The 16,965-nt window shown below is 33.4% G+C and overlaps 1 protein-coding gene across 2 annotated transcripts in view; it reads left to right on the forward strand.

Annotated features, from left to right (window-relative positions):
• fndc3ba (fibronectin type III domain containing 3Ba) overlaps positions 1–16,965 on the forward strand; it is a 174,579-nt gene that overhangs the window by 108,915 nt on the left and 48,699 nt on the right. For both annotated transcript variants that reach the window (XM_051131518.1, XM_051131508.1), the window contains exon 7: positions 10,419–10,477. In XM_051131518.1, coding sequence (XP_050987475.1) covers positions 10,419–10,477 — 59 coding nt within the window. The remainder of the gene's footprint in view (positions 1–10,418; positions 10,478–16,965) is intronic.

The following is a 16,965-nucleotide window of genomic DNA, read 5'->3' on the forward strand; positions in this document are numbered from 1 at the left end:
TGACAGACTATCTAGACAGATAAATAGACAGCCATAAAGACTTTAGACAGACATACTCTCTGTAATTAGATAGGCAGACAGAATATTAGTGCCTTCACATGCTATCTGAATTATCATAAATACGGAAATTGGACGTGAACGGCCTCTCAAGTCATATTTACAGCTGGGAAACTCAGAGATCATTTTGATACCAGAGTTTCCGAGTTGGGCAGGACATCAACATGGTGGAGGAGATAAAACCGCTGACGTACTGTAAAGTTTTATTTGTTTTCCCCATAACATCTACAATGCTTTCTCCTGAAGCTACAATCTTGTGTATTTACATATATAAATAACCACTGGATGCATATTGTATGCATTGAACACAGCCAAAATAGTATTTATTTGATTGAAATTTAGGCATCGTCAGCCAGCTGGATGTGTAGATAGCAGAGTGAATGTTTATATAGTTACCAGATGCTACATCTTATTCAATACCTGTTGAATATTTACTAAATTTAAAAAAAAATGTAAAATGAAAATTACCCCATACTCACACTCAAGCCATCCTAGGTGTATATTACTTTCAGACAAATACAACCTTGGTGAAAAAAACAGCATATGCTGGTAGGTATGTTTTAATGCTGGAATGCTGGTTAGGTAGGTTTTGATGCTGGTTTAAGCTGGTCCTTTGCTGGTTTTTGCTGATCATGTTGCTGGTCAAGGACTAGCATAAACCAGCTAAGGACCAGCTTAAACCAGCATTAAAACCTACCTAACCAGCATCCCAGCATCAAAACATACCTACCAGCATATGCTGTTTTTTTCACCAGGGAATTGGGAGTTATATTAAAATATGTCCTGGCTCTTCTAACCATACGTCATAAAAAGTACTCCGCACAGCTCCAGAGGGTTAATAAATGCCTTCTGAAGCGAACCAGTGCGTTTGTGTAAGAAAAACATCCATATTTAAAACTTTATAAACCATAATTTCTAGCTACTGCTAACTGTTGTACGGGCGTTCACGAGAAAGTTGCATTCCAGCAGATGACTTTGAATGCAGTCGTAGCGTAGTGAGAATATGCTAGTCTCACGAAAACCAAGTTTTGTTTACAACAAAGGAAAACCAGTCTCCCCTTGGCTTATATTGAAATCCACTAGAGCTGCACGATTAATCATTAAACCACCCACGCGATCTCATTTCTAAATGACAATGATTCCCCGTGTCTATTCAACCTTTAAAGAAGTATTACTGGAACATTCAAATCTGTGTTCGCACTGCCGCCTACACACAGAGCAGACAGTTACCATGTTTAGGGGGAAAAAAAACTGCTTCACAAACAGTCTTTTCAACTACCAGGTATTATTTCTGTCTTACAGTCATTCATATTATCACAGAAACACTGGTATTAAAGGTCATAGTTAAGATATAAACATTGATGTCTATGGTAACGATCAAAATAGAGCACGTCATCTTTTGGCGCTTCAGATAACGTTTGTGTCACCTGCATTGTTGCGCCACTAGGTGGCAACAATTAACTGTTAAAAATGTATTTGTCATGGAATCATTCATTCAAGAGATTTGTTCCAATACACTGATTCATCCAGTAATGAAACAAGTGAACTATTTATGAGTGAGTCGTTGAATCATTCATTCAAACCGTTTTTTTTTTCATAATTTGAATATTTGACCATGGACCACAAAAACAGTCATATGGGTCAAAAGATTCATCATCCCTGGTGAAAAAACCAGCATATGCTGGTAGGTATGTTTTGATGCTGGGATGCTGGTTAGGTATGTTTTGATGCTGGTTTAAGCTGGTCCTTTGCTGGTTTATGCTGGTCCTTTGCTGGTTTAAGCTGGTCCTTTGCTGGTTTAAGCTGGTCCTTTGCTGGTTTAAGCTGGTCCTTTGCTGGTTTATACTGGTCCTTGCTTAGCAACATGACCAGCATGAACCAGCAAAGGACCAGCATAAACCAGCTAAGGACCATCTTAAACCAGCATCAAAACATACCTACCAGCATATGCTGGTTTTTCACCAGGGATCTGAAAGCTGAATAAGTTTTCCATTGATGTATGTTTTGTTATGATAGGACAATATTTGGTTGAGATACAGCTGTTTGAAAATCTGGAATCTGGCGCAAAAAAAAAAAAAAAAAAAAAAATATTGAGAAAATCATCATTAAAGTTGTCCAAATGAAGTCCTTAGCAATGTATAATACTAATCAAAAATGACATTTTTATTTATTTACCATAGGAAATTAAAAAAATATCTGGACATCATCTTTACTTAATATCCTAATGATTTTTGGCATAAAAGAAAAATCGATAATTTTGTCCCATACAATGTATTGTTGGCTACTAATATACCAGTGCTCCTCATGAGTGGTTTTGTGGTCTAGGGTGACATATATTATAAATTGGTGTATTGAATATATTTTAAATACATATATTATATATTAAAATGTTTAATAATTCATTTAAATAAAACACTTTTAAATAGACTGCAGCAATTAACATTTTGTCACACATTATTTTGTTTAGCTCAGAACTGTGGGAAATTCGTGATCTCTATTTTTTTTTTAACACAAACGCTTCACTTCCCTTTAAAATTCAGTTCGCTTATTAACCCCCTGGAGGTGTGTGGGGTACTTTTTATGTTGGATAGATGCACTTTATTGGACTTATATTGGAATATTGATTCTCAACACCCATTCACTGCCATTATAAATCTGGGAAGATCCAGGACATTTTTTTTTTTTTAATACAAATCTGATTGTATTTATGTAAACGAAGAAAGTCATGTACATCTAGAATGGCGTGAGAGTAAATAAATCATGGAGTAATTTTAATTTTTGGGTGAACTATTCCTTTAATAAGACTTTCCCAAAAACAGTCAAGAATTATCTCCAGTAGACTGTCTGCCACACTGCATAAAATGGTTTTCTTACTTGGTATTTTTGTCTTGATTTCTAGTATAAATATTTAAACATTCTTAAATCCAAGATGCATTTACTTGACAAGTAAAATGACTTAAGATGTTAAGTCTTATTTTCTAAAAAAACGAAAAAATTGTTTTTGATTAGTCTTTGCAGATATTTTTGTTTGTTTTACATAAAAAATAAAATTTTGATCATTTCAGTTAATTGTTTCACGAAAATGCTAAGTAAGAATTTTTTTTTTTTTTTGCAGTGTATGATTCCTGTTTGTTTTTTTTGTTTTGTTTTTAGCAAGAAAGCTCTTGAACGTGACAAACTCGTAATTACAACTTCATAAGTGGGAGGCAGAAACTTTGATACCTAGACAGATGCATGTCTGTTTTGTGCAGTAGTGTGTGGCTTTGTCAGTAGTGTGTTTGTGTTTGTGTGAGTGTGAGAGCGAGTGCTGTGGCAGTGGTTCTCAGGGAGGCACAGGTTTTTGTGAGAGAGGGATTAGACAGCCAGCTGTTGAGCAGAAGGAATGTGTGCAATGCGGAGATGAGAACGATTGGGAGCCTGCAACTCTTTCTCTCTCTTCCTCCCACACACCCTCCCTCACCAACCCATTATTAGTGAAATTTTCTGCAAAAATGTGTATGTTTTTTTTTGTTTTTGTTTTTTTTTTTTAAATTTGATCACCAGGCAATATACTCATTCCTGCGGCGCCTTAAAAATCAATATCTATTTAACCATAAGTGCTTGTGTAAAAACAGAAAATCCCAAATATAGTTTGATTTCCAGGCAGTCTAGTCATCCTGAGCGTGTTCTGTTAGTACAACCACAACCTCAGTTTGTCTTTCCTAATAAACGTCTGGTTGACTAAGCCATTGCTCTGTCATTTTTCACATTTTTGTATAGACTCACAGCACCATTCTAATTCTGTAGGCTGTGTGTGTGCGTAACGTTTGCCGTGTGCCGTTTGGTCTCGTTCCACCAGGGGGCGAAGTGAGTGGCGTGTGCATGTTTCTGCACAAAGATGAATGAGTCCACAAAAGAAGTCTTTATTTTCAGGGTGAACTGCATGAAAAATTCCAGGAGGCTTTAATCTAAAAGCAAACAAACAAATCGGTCCCTCTAACAGAATTGAGGACTGTGAAACATGTTTATGTCTGACTGATCAGGCCTTCTGATAGCGTCAGCCTAGTTTCTCTGTCTGCAACCCGTATTCAGGATTCTAGCTAGAGGATGTGAGCTGTTTTTAAGCACTTGTAGCAGTTGTACATTGCACACACATTTACAAAGCACGCACAGACATGTGGGTGTAGTTACTGGCCTGACCGTTTGGCGTCTGCAGCTCTGTGGGTGTTCTTGGAGACTTTTTTTTTCCGATAGTCTGCAAATTCAGTTTTGGATGTTTACCTAGCACCTCCTTATATACACACGCACGCTCTCATTCACATAGAGCTAAACACCCAAACACTCCACTCACACTGCAGCTTGAGACCACTGTCAAAATGTTTCCTGACATTCAAAGAGAGATTTCCATGTTGGTTTAAAGAGTGTCATAGGGTCAAATGTGAGCTCTCTCATGACTCATTTAGGGCATAACCTTTTAACCTTTGACCTGCAGGTTTTTAACTATGCGAGTGGTCCAAGGGCAGTTGTTAAGGTGTTCAGAGTGTTTTTAGCATGTTGCTATGTGGTTGCTAGGGTATTAAGAGCGTTAAAGGTTTGGCTGGTTAGCATGGTCTGGTTAGATCCTGTTACTACACCATCTGGGGGCAGTGTGAATTGTTCTTCGCTGACAGCCAGAACCTGTGTAAAAATGTTTGCATGAAGCATATTTGTCATATTATAATAAATATAATACTTTTTAATAATAAACGTAATATTTGCTTTGTTTTGGATTTTTGCTTGCTTGGTTTTGTTTATTGTTTGTTTTTGAGTTTTGTTTAGATTTTTATTTATCTTTGTTTTGTTTTTCTTGTTTGGTTTGGTTTCTTGTTTGTTTTGATTTTTGTTTAGACTTTTATTTATTGTTTTGTTTGCTTGTTTGGTTTTGTTTCTTTTTTTTGTTTAGATTGTAGTTTGTTTTTTTTGTTTTGTTTGTGGTTTTGTTTGTTTTTATTTTTGTTTAGATTTTAGATTTGTATTTATTTATTTTATTTTTTGCTTGTTTGATTTTGGTTTTGTTTGGTGTTTATTGTAATTTAGATTTTAGACCTGTTTTGGTTTGATTTTTTTGTTTTGTTTTGCTTGTTTGGTTTTTGATTTTTGTTTATATTTTATATTTTTATTCATTTTTGTTTTGCTTGTTTGGTTTAGTTTCTTTTTTAGTTTTTATTTTTGTTTAGATTTTTATTTATTTTGGTTTTGTTTTGCTTGTTTGGTTTTTATTTTGTTTTGTTTGGTTTGGTTTGGTTTTTGTTGTTTTGCTTGTTTGGTTTTTCATTTTTGTTTAGATTTTAGATTTTTATTTATTTTTGATTTGTTTTTGGGTTTTTTTTTGTTTGTTTTTTTTTGTTTGTTAATTTTATTTAGACTTTAGTTTGATTTGCTTTTTGTTTTGCTTGTTTGGTTTTTCATTTTTGTTTAGATTTTAGATTTTTATTTATTTTTGTTTTTTTTTTTTTTTTTTTTTTTTTTTTTTTTTTTGTTTGTTAATTTTATTTAGACTTTAGTTTGATTTGCTTTTTGTTTTGTTTTGCTTGTTTGGTTTTTCATTTTTGTTTAGATTTTAGATTTTTATTTATTTTTGATTTGTTTTGTTTTTTTGTTTTGTTTTTTTGTTTGTTTCTTGTTTGATGTTAATTTTATTTAGACTTTAGTTTGATTTGCTTTTTGTTTTGTTTTGCTTGTTAGGTTTTGTTTCTTGTTTGGTTTTGATTTTTGTTTAGACTTTTTGGGGTTTTTTTGTTTTGCTTGTTTGGTTTTGTTTCTTGTTTGGTTTTTATTTTTGTTTAGATTTTAGATTTTTATTTATTTATTTATTTATTTTGTTTCTTGTTTGATGTTAATTTTATTTAGACTTTAGTTTGATTTGCTTTTTTGTTTTGTTTTGCTTGTTTGGTTTTGTTTCTTGTTTGGTTGATTTTTGTTTAGACTTTTTGGGCTTTTTTTGTTTTGCTTGTTTGGTTTTGTTTCTTGTTTGGTTTTTATTTTTGTTTAGATTTTAGATTTTTATTTATTGTTGATTTGTTTGTTTGTTTGTTTTGTTTCTTGTTTGATGTTAATTTTATTTAGACTTTAGTTTGATTTGCTTTTTGTTTTGTTTTGTTTTGCTTGTTTTGTTTAGTTTCTTGTTAGTTTTTGATTTTTTTTGTTTTAGACTTGTAGATTTTTTTTTATTATTTATTTTTGTTTTTGGCTTGTTCTGTTTTATTTCTTGTTTTATTTGTATTTTGGTTTGGTTTTTGTTTTGTCTTGTTTGGTTTCTTGGTTTTTTATTTTGTTTTAGATTGTAGATTTTTTTATTTATTTTTGTTTGGCATTTTTATTTTTGGTTTTGTTTCTTTGCTTTTTATTTTTTAGTTTTTTTAGATTTTTGTTTTGCTTTGGCTTTGTTTCTTGTTTGTTTTTGATTAGATTAAATTTTTGTTTTGTTCTGTAGAGCATTGATTGGTTTCTGAGGCTGTGCTATGTTTTGTTTTGTCATCTGCGAGTTTTTTAAAAAAACTGATTGCTTAGTCCTGTTGCTTAGAAAGGTAATAGCACTCCTCAACAACCAGGGGTTATGCACCAAAGTTGGCTTTGGTCAAATATTTTCTTTCCCCCTTTCTATTTCACTTTCCTCCCCATTCTGTCATTTATATTCACTTAGTCCCTTTTTTCACATTCCTTATTCCCACACCCCCTTTTTTCCGCTCTCCCGTCTTTGACCTTAGCCTATAATTGAAGGCAGAAACTCCTCTCCACGCCAGATATCCAGAGAGACACAAGAAAGAGGAAAATAAAATTATTCAGCATCATGCAGAATAGAATAAGACAGCTCTGCTTTTAAAATGAGAGATGTTTGTTTCCGTCTTCCTCTTCTATCATCTTCTCTTCCTCTGTTTGTTTTCATTTATACATTGTAAAGCAGCAGTTATTCAGAACGTGGCAGGAGGGCGAGACAGGGTGAGCAGATCGCCTCGGTTGTACGGCTCCCTGTGGAGGCTGCATGCGTGAGAAACAGACGTGAAGCTTTGGAAAGTCGAGTGCTGTGCTTTGCAGCAACCAAACTGAAAGAGGTTTCCTCTAAGGGCAGGAGCGGAAGGCAAGAAAAGAATGGACACACAGGAAGTGAACCTCATGAGTAGTTGAGTGTGGAGGTGATGAACAGGTAGTCATTCCCCTGTGGAGATGACTTACAGACCTGCATAATGAGCCCGTGTTCTTTCCTTTGTTGACGTCTTTCCTTTTGAAATAAGATGATTCAATAGGACATATCCACATCCTTGTCTGTTTTTGGTTACAGCCATGCACCGTGATTTGGCTGAAAACTACAAAACACCAATCTTGCTTAAAGACTGTGACTCTACAAAGATGACTCCTTTTGTGTTAGGGTGGATTTAATGGCAAGAGGAAGGCGACCTCATATTGTCCACATCTGCACAATTACTCATCACTTCTTAGTAATAACTCAATTTGTCACCCTCTACACACACACACACACACACACAGCATTAGTAAGGTTTCTGTCTCTCAGGGAAGCCAGTGTTCCTTATGCCTACCTCCTGGGGTCATGTTAAGGTGATTGTGTATGACATCACTGTTGCCATGACTCATGAAGGCCCAGAGGCACTGTGAACTCCCAGTGTGCTTTCTACTCTAGAAATAAATACATGCATCAATCATACACATGTAGTGTATTTGGGTGGATGACAAATGTTTCTGTCAACCTTTTTTTTTTTTCTGTTTGTTTAGTACTGTGTATATGTATTATATTGTTGGCACTATGACTAGACAAATTATCACCATCATTCTATGTCTCAAAATTAATATGAAGGCTCAAAATCTCTGTAAGATTATAGATTTAAGTTTTAAAATGTACAGTTCGAAACTTTGGAGTCAGTAGTTTGTTTTCCTTTCTTTTTTTAAAAGAAATTAATACTTTTATTCAGAAAGGATGTGTTAAATTGATACCTTGTTTGTTTGTTTTTTTTCTTGTTTGTTTGTGGTTTTTGATTAAGACTGTAGATTTTGTTTTTGTTTTGTTTTGCTTGTTTGCTTTTTATTTTTTTGTTTTGTTTTTTGTTTTGCTTGTTTGATTTTGTTTCTTGTTTGATTGTTTAGATTTTAGATTTTTGGTTTGATTTTTGTTTGTTTGATTTTTGTATTAGATTGTAGATTTTTATTTTTGTTTGCCTTTTTGTTTTGCTTGTTTGGTTTTGTTTCTTGTTTGGTTTTGTTTTACGTTTTAGATTATTTGTTTTGTTTGGTTTTGTTTCTTGTTTGGTTTTAATTTTTGTTTAGATTTTAGATTTTGTTTTGTTTTGTTTTGCTTGTTTGGTTTTTATTTTTGTTTAGATTTTTTTTTTTTTTTGCTTGTTTGGTTTTGTTTCTTGTTTGATTTTGATTTTTATTTAGATTTTAGATTTTTCTTTGGCTTTGTTTTGCTTGTTTAGTTTTGCTTCTTTTTTTTTTTTTGTTGTTTTTTTTTTTCGATTTTTGTTTTGCTTTGTTTTGGTTTGGCTTTGTTTCTTGTTTGTTTTGTTTTGTAGAGCAGAGGCTGTGCTGTGTTTTGTTTGTCATCTGCCAGTTAAAAAAAAAAAAGTCTAGTCCAGTTGCTTAGAAAGGTAATAACACACCTCTCCTTAACAAACAGGGGTTATGCACCAAAGTTGGCTTTGGTCAGATGTTTTGTTTTCCACTTTCTATTTCACTTTCTTCCCTATTCTGTCATTTATATTCACTTAGTGAATAATACTTACTACTTTTATTCAGCAAGGATGTGTTAAATTGATACAAAGTGATAGTAAAGACTTTTAGTGTTAGAAAATATTTCTGTTATTTAAAAAAAAAAAAAGTATCACAGGTTCCAAAAAGCAGAACATTTTATTAAGCAGCACAACTGTTTCCAACATTGATAATAAATCAGCATATTGGTATGATTTCTGAAGGATCATGTGACTTCAGTGTCACATGATCCTTCATAAATATACTAATATGCTGATGATGCTAAAAATTAAGCTTTGAGTCACAGAATAAATTATATTTTAAAGAACATTAAAATACAAAACCACTATTTTAAATTGCAATAATATTTCACAATATTACTGTTTTTTTCTGTATTATTTCTTCAAATAAATGCAGCTTTGATGAACATAGGAGACTTTAAAAATATTAAAAATCATACTGATCCCAAACTTTTGAACAGCAGTGTATAAATAAACTCTAAAGAACTGAAAAATTCATGGAAAACCCCTCATCCAAAAGTATGTGAACCCCCAATTATAAAAGAATTAGAAAAATGCTCTTTACAAATAGTTTAAGATGAAATATAGTGTCAATCTGCAGGGCACTGTCAGTGTCAGCTGCACGTTTACACACATATAAACTTTACTTTTTTTTTTAATTCAACCACTCATGACATTCTGGAAAAGAAAACTCAGAAAAGGGAGGCAAATGTCAGTCGTTTCTTTCAAGGTGAACTGCATCAGCTCTAAGTGCTACATAATCCACTCTCACTTCAGTAAACCCCTTTATCAAAAGAATTTTATAGATACCAAGTTAAGGCCACACGCATGAACTTCTCCGTATGCGCAGATTTACGATACTAACATCCAGAGAGTGAAATCAAGTAGGAGTTTACCTCCCGGAGAAAAGTCTATTCTTATGGAGGCTCATGCGGATCCAGTGGAAATTACAAATCAGGGGTTAGTATCAGTTGTGCTTGTGTGTGTGTGTGTGTGTGTGTGTGTGTGTGTGTGTGTGTGTATAACCACATGAGGCAGTAAAGATTTAAAGGTATTCTGTCAGACTGTCTGTCGCTGATGATCTGGTAGCTTAAGTGAGCTAATCTGGCCTTGGGAACATGAGGTAATTGAGCATTTTTTCCACGTGCGGATTTCAGTTTGGCACTGGATGCATACGAGTTATGGACTTGATTTGGTATTGAGACGTATATGCACAAGCTCCAGACTGCTCATGTGTCCGCTGGGCCAGCGCTCTTTCAGTAGGCTCTGCGGGGTCTGCAGGCTCCTCTGCGGTTCTGGAAAATTTTCTGATCGCTTGTGCAAAAAGTACTGACGTAAGACCAAAAAAAAAAAAAACCTTGTTTCTCCTCAAAATCCATTGGTGTTTTCTCCTCCGATTTGTTTTTTTTTTTTTTTTCATCAATTCCATGACCTGGAAAATACTAGTGGTTACAGGAATAGTTCACCCTAAACTTATTTTTGGGTGATCTATGTCTTTAAGACTGTATGCTTGACTCTCTTGCTCAGTTTCTGACATAAACCTGACCCCTGCTGATTCGTAATGGAATAACACCTTTTTGTTTTTTGTTTTTCTGTCTCTTCTCCTCTTTCTCTTGCCTGCAGATCATGATTCAGAAGCTAAGAGAGTTCAAGATGTTCTCTCGGGAATGGAAAAACCACAGGTGGGTCTGGAATATGAGTTAAAAACCGCAGAAGTGAAAAATACTAATGGTTGTAATGTTTTCAGATAAACAAAATGTTCTTTATTGGCCGAAGGAAAGTGCAAGCTGTAAATGTAAGCGCAAATAAAAACAACATGACATGTTTAATTACTTTAATATGTCATGAGGGGGACATTTGGTAAAAGTCACAGTGATCTTTTCAGATTTGTTCCAGGCAATTCCAGACTGTTCCCTTTGCAGCCACATAGTGGCAGCATTTTATTTGTTTTTTATGGTTCACTCTCAAGCAGTGGTTGACTGGGTGAACATTTCCATCAAAACAATGTTTTCTGACCGATATGTTTTGCTTTGTTCTTTTCCCATCTGTTCACTCAGCCTGATGCTCTTCCTGTTGTTCAGTTCAGGAGTATCTAAGGACACCTGTCACTTTAAGTGATAATCCATATAACCCATAGTCATCAATCATCTGTCCTGTTTTGAGTTTTAGTTTGCATGCATTTGCTTGTGTGGGTGTGATATTTGACCAGCTGTCTCATTTATATTAATCCCTCATTATTTTAATATCAGTGACATTAAGGTAGTTTAGAAGAAAATTAAACAAAAAGTTTAGACAGACAGAGATTATCATTTTATTCTATTTGATAATAACAAAATTAATTCAGGCATCTGTTTCTCTTACTATCCCTTTTCTATCATTGTCTGTTATCATTTGACATTGAGTAGAAGCAGTACTTTCTACAATACATTGGCTCTCTTACTATACGTTACTATACATAGTATGTAGAAAATGCTACTGTATCCATTACAGTTCAAAAGATTGAGGTGTACGATTTGTTTCTTCAAGAAATTAATACTTTTATTTAGCAAGTACACTTTAAATTGATTAAAAGTTACAGTAAAGACTTGCATTGTAAAAAAAAAAAAAATTAAAATGCTGCTTTTTTTAACTTTCTATTAAAAAAAATCTTGATAAAATGCATCCTAGTTTGAACAAAATATTAAGCAGCACAACTATTTTCAACATTGTTAATAGTAAGGATTGTTTCTTGATAGGGCTGCAAAATGATTAATCCCGATTAATCACATTCTAAATAAAATGTTATGTTTACATACTATATGTGTGTTTACTGTGTATATTTATTATGTATATATATACACACACATGTATATATTTTTAAGAAATATGTGTGTGTGTGTGTGTGTGTGTGTGTGTGTGTGTATATATATATATATATATATATATAATGCATTCATTTGTTCAAAAATACAGAAAAAAACTGTAATATTACAAAATGTTATTAGAATATTAAATATTTTTTTTAAATTTAATGTTTTATTTTATTTTTTAAATTTAATATACTTTAAAATATTATTTATTCCTGTGATGCAAAGCTGAATTTTCCTCAGCTGTTACTCCAGTCTTAAGTGTCACATGAAATCATTCTAATATGCTGATTTATTATTAGAATTATCAATGTTGAAAACAGTTGTGCTGCCAAATATTTTTTGGAACCTGTGATTATTATTATTATTATTTATTTTATTTTTTTTTTTTTTTTCAAAATTATTTGAATAACAAGTTGAAAAGCATTTATTCAAAATATAAATCTTTTCTAACAGTGTAAATTTATGCTATTACATTTTATTTATTTAACACATCCTTGGTGAATAAAAGTAATAATTTCTTTCAACAGTAGTGTATATTATTAGAAAACCTTTCCATTTTAAATAAATGCTGTTCTTTTTAACCTTTTAAAGTGTGACAGGTTCCAAAAAATATTAAGCAGCAAAACTGTTTCCAACATTAATAATAAATCAGCATATTTCTGAAGAATCATTTACGTCACAGGAATGAATTATATTTTAAAGTATATTAAAATAAAAACCATTATTTTATGTTGTAATAACATTTTGCAATATTGCTGTTTTTTTCTGTATTTTTGATCAAATAAATGCAGCCTTGATGAGCATAAGAGACTTCTTTAAAAACATAAGTCTTACTGATCCCAAACTTTTGAGCGGCAGTGTATATAGATAATAAATATACACAGTACACACACATATAGTATGTAAACTTTAACTTTTATTTTGAATGTGATTAATCGCAATTAATCGTTTTGCAGCCCCATTTCTTAAAGGAGAAATCCACTTCCAGAACAACAATTGACAATGTACTCACCCCCTTGTCATCCAAGATGTTCATGTCTGTCTTTCTTCAGTTGTAAAGAAATTATGTTTTTTGAGGAAAACATTTCTGCATTTTTTCTCCATATAATGGACTGATATGGTGCCCCCGATTTTGAACTTCCAAAATGCAGTTTAAATTCGAATTCAAACGATCCCAAATGCGGTTGTAAACGATCCCAGCTGAGGAAGAAGGGTCTTATCTGGCAAAACAATCAGTTATTTTCATAAAAAGAATACAATTTATATACTTTTTAATGTCAAACGCTTGTCTTGTCCTGCTCTTACCGACCTCTGTTTTTTTCCGTTCATGACAGTTAGGGTATGTCGAATAACTCCCATCTCATGTTCTCCCTCAACTTCAAAATTGTCCTATATCACTGTTTTACCTTTTCTGTTAAGGGTGTTTGATCTTCTTTGCATGTTCACTTTGCAAAGAATGGGTCGGTACTTCTGCAGCGATGTCGGACGATTTTGAAATGATTTTTTAAAGTTGAGGGAGAAAATATAAGTTTTTCGACATACCCTAACTGTCTTGAGCCAGAATACACAGAATTTAGGGAGAGCAAGACAAGACGAGCGTTTGAGATTAAGAAGTATTTAAATTGTATTTTTTCAATGACAGTAACCAATCGTTTTGCTAGATAAGACCCTTCTTCCTTGGCTGGGATCGTTTACAACTGCATTTGAGATAGTTTGAAGCCGCATTTAAACTGCATTTTAGAAGTTCAAACTCTGGGCACCATATCAGTCCATTATACGGAGAAAAATCCTGAAATGTTTTCAAAAAAACATTTCTTTACGACTGAAGAAAGAAAGATATGAACATCTTGGATGACAAGAGGCTGAGTACATTATCTGTAAATTGTTGTTCTGGAAGTGAATTTCTCCTTTAGGCAGATTAACATATTAGACTGATTTCTGAATGATTTCCTGGTGAAAAAAACAGCATATGCTGGTAGGTATGTTTTGATGCTGGGATGCTGGTTCGGTATGTTTTGATGCTGGTTTAAGCTGGTCCTTTGCTGGTTTATGCTGGTCCTTAGCTGGTTTATGCTGGTCCTTTGCTGGTTCATGCTGGTCCTTGACCAGCAACACGACCAGCAAAAACCAGCAAAGGACCAGCTTAAACCAGCTAAGGACCAGCATATACCAGCATCAAAACCTACCTAACCAGCATATGCTGGTTTTTTCACCAGGGCTGTGTGACACTAGAGACTGGAGTAATGGCTGCTGAAAATTCAGCTGTGCAATCACAGGAATACATTACATTTGAAAATATTTTAGGATAAAAAATAGTTAGTTAGGATAGAATATTGTAATAACATTATGGTTTTGTTGTATTTTTGGTCACATAAATGCAGCCTTTGTTAGCTAAAGATATGTCTTTCATACGTTTAAAAATCATTCTGACCCCAAACTTTTGAATGGTAGTGTACTGTACACATGAGGAAAATTTTTTTAAAAGCCCAGCAGTTCCATTAATAGGAGAAAATGTGGCGTAAAATGCATGAGCACAGAAGGAGTATATCATGATGGATGCAGGAAGCAGGGAGACTGAAAAACGTCTGTGACTTAATGTGTCTCAAGATGAGGCATTCTGGAGGGCTGTGTGGGATTGGAAATAATGGACTTCAATTTGCCCTCATCTCTGCAAAAGCCTGTAATGGAGCTGCCTTGCTGGTTCGGTTTCTTCATGAACTTGAATTTAGCCGGTATAGCATTCCCAGCAAATCACAAAACAGAAATGTTCTGGTCAATTCCTTTGTGTGTCTGATCTTCAGTGGCAGGTGTTGTTCCCAACATCACATTTCTCTACCACTTCACGCACTCCAACTTCTCATTATAGTTGATGCAGTTCAGGATTGAATAATGATCCAAAAAAATAAAGCAAGATGATATTTCTGAGAGTTTTTTTGTAATACAAATATAAGCAGATGCAGTCACAAGTTACAACGTTTAAACAGTAGGTGGCACTGTCAACAAACATGTAACCCTAGGGGCTTATAAGGTCATACACTAAATTCCTTTTCAATGAGTCAAGCTTTGCCAAGACAAAGCATGACTTCCTTTTGAGTGTTCTCAGCATGAACCTGTGGATGAGTCACAAGAAAACAGTCTACGTTAACAACAACGACAAAAGAAGTACTCTATACATAGAAGCGTTCATACCTATATAATATTGTATGTAATATTTGATTTCTGTACCACTCTATTCTATACAATTGTTCTCTATATATAACTTTCTATACAAAAAAAGTGTATCATGGCTTCCACAAAATCTTAAGCAGCACAGCTTTTTCAATATACACTACCGTTCAAAAGTTTGGGGTCAGTACATTTTTATTGTTTCTTTTTTTCTTTTTTTTTTTTTTTTTTTTTTAAGAAATTAATACTTTTATTCACCAAGGATGTATTAAGTTAATAATTAAAAGTTTACTAAAAGTTAATAATAAATAATTTACATTGTTATAAGATATTTATATTTTGAATAAACACTGTACTTTTTAAACTTGTTATTCCTGAAAGAATCCTGAAAAAAAAAAAAAAATCACAGGTTCCAAACAATATTTGGCAGCACAACTGTTGATATTATCCAATATTGATCATTCTAATAATAAATCCGCATATTAGAATGATTTCTGAAGGATCATGTGACACTTAAGACTGGAGTAACAGCTGATAAAAATTCAGCTTTTCATCACAGGAATAAATTCTATTTTAAAGTATGTTAAAATAAAAAATATTATTTTATATTGTAAAAACATTTTGCAATATTACTGTTATTTTTTCTATATTTTTAATCAAATAAATGCAGCCTTGATGAGCATAAGAGACTTCTTTAAAGACTATTACAAGTCTTACTGACCACAAACTTTTGAACGGTAGTGTAGATGAGAAGAAATGTTTCTTGAGCACCAATTCAGCATATTAGAATGATTTCTTAAGGTGACAGAAGACTGAAGTAATGATGCTGAAAATTCAGCTTTGCCATCACAGGAATAACTTACATTTTTAAAATATATTAAAATAGGAAAGTTCTTTTAAATTGTAATAATATTTCACAATATTGCTGTCTTAGTACATTTGATTAAATAAGATCAGTCTTGGTGTGCATAAGTAAGAAAAACTTTCCAAACCTGAACTTTTAAACTGTATACATCTCTGAGTTTGGTGAAAGTGTTAAACTGTCTCTGTGAGAAAGCCGGATCTGATGGCAGCCGGTTTATTAAGAACATATTGCTGTAGCTACAGAAGTGCCAGTGGCAATGCTAGCAGTGCACATCCGAGGAGCAACAACCATCGCTTATCCACAGACATACTTTCACCTGCAGTTACTCTTGCCTCAAAACAGATTGTGTTTGAGAGCTGTTTGGTTCTGGTTTTAGATTGCTTCTGCCTGACTGAAGCTAACCTGAGACGTCTGCAGCTCATTCATGTCAGCGTTATACCCTCATACACTGCGTTACATTGAATTACCTGTTAACCAAGGACTTATAGCTGTTCTGTCTTTCTACATTTATATCTTCAGTTCTGTGTTTGACACATAAACAGTTGGCCATGCAGAGGTAGACAATGCGAGTCAGTGTTGTGAAATTGCTAATAGGTTTTTGGTAAAACAGTTTTTGATGTATGGGTCAAATTACGTCTGTGGTTAAAAGTTAAAGAATGTTTTTGTTGTATGCTCACGCAACATTTTTAAAAACATAAAGACACTTCAGTCATTTCTTACCTGTCATGGTGGACAGTTTTTCTCGATAATTGATTCGTAATTAATCTGTACTTCTTTGTAGGCTACTCCTTTTTATCCGCAGGTCTATAATCCTGGTAGATCTCGCAAATGAATGGTTTTAAAGCTGGGTTAGCTGTATGCTAACCTCATAATGAAATGACAATCCCACAAACTCTCTTCAAAATCACTTACTCCTTCAATTTTTGTCTTAAAATGGATTTGGCTGCTTTACTGGAGCTCTTTGCAGCATCTGAAAGCTCCTTTTGAGAAAATCGCTGTGTTTCTGAATTGTATTTCTGTGGCGGTGGTTGACATGTGTATAGTGATGTGTTCTGCATTGTGATCATATTATTTGAGATACAAAATTAAATATTTGTACTTTTAAAAATTTTACATAAAGTACTCACTCACAGATGGATCATTCTGTAATTGTGGGTACATATCATGTCCCTGAAGTATATTTTTAATATGTTTTCATCAATATAAAGCCCCAATGCTTAACTTTCTAGTACACAATTATATTTTTCCCAATCACACTACTATATGTTGAAAAAGCCATATCTTTTGTTCA

The sequence above is a fragment of the Labeo rohita genome, chromosome 2, assembly GCF_022985175.1.
Source record: "Labeo rohita strain BAU-BD-2019 chromosome 2, IGBB_LRoh.1.0, whole genome shotgun sequence".
In the NCBI taxonomy this organism is placed as follows: domain Eukaryota; kingdom Metazoa; phylum Chordata; class Actinopteri; order Cypriniformes; family Cyprinidae; genus Labeo; species Labeo rohita.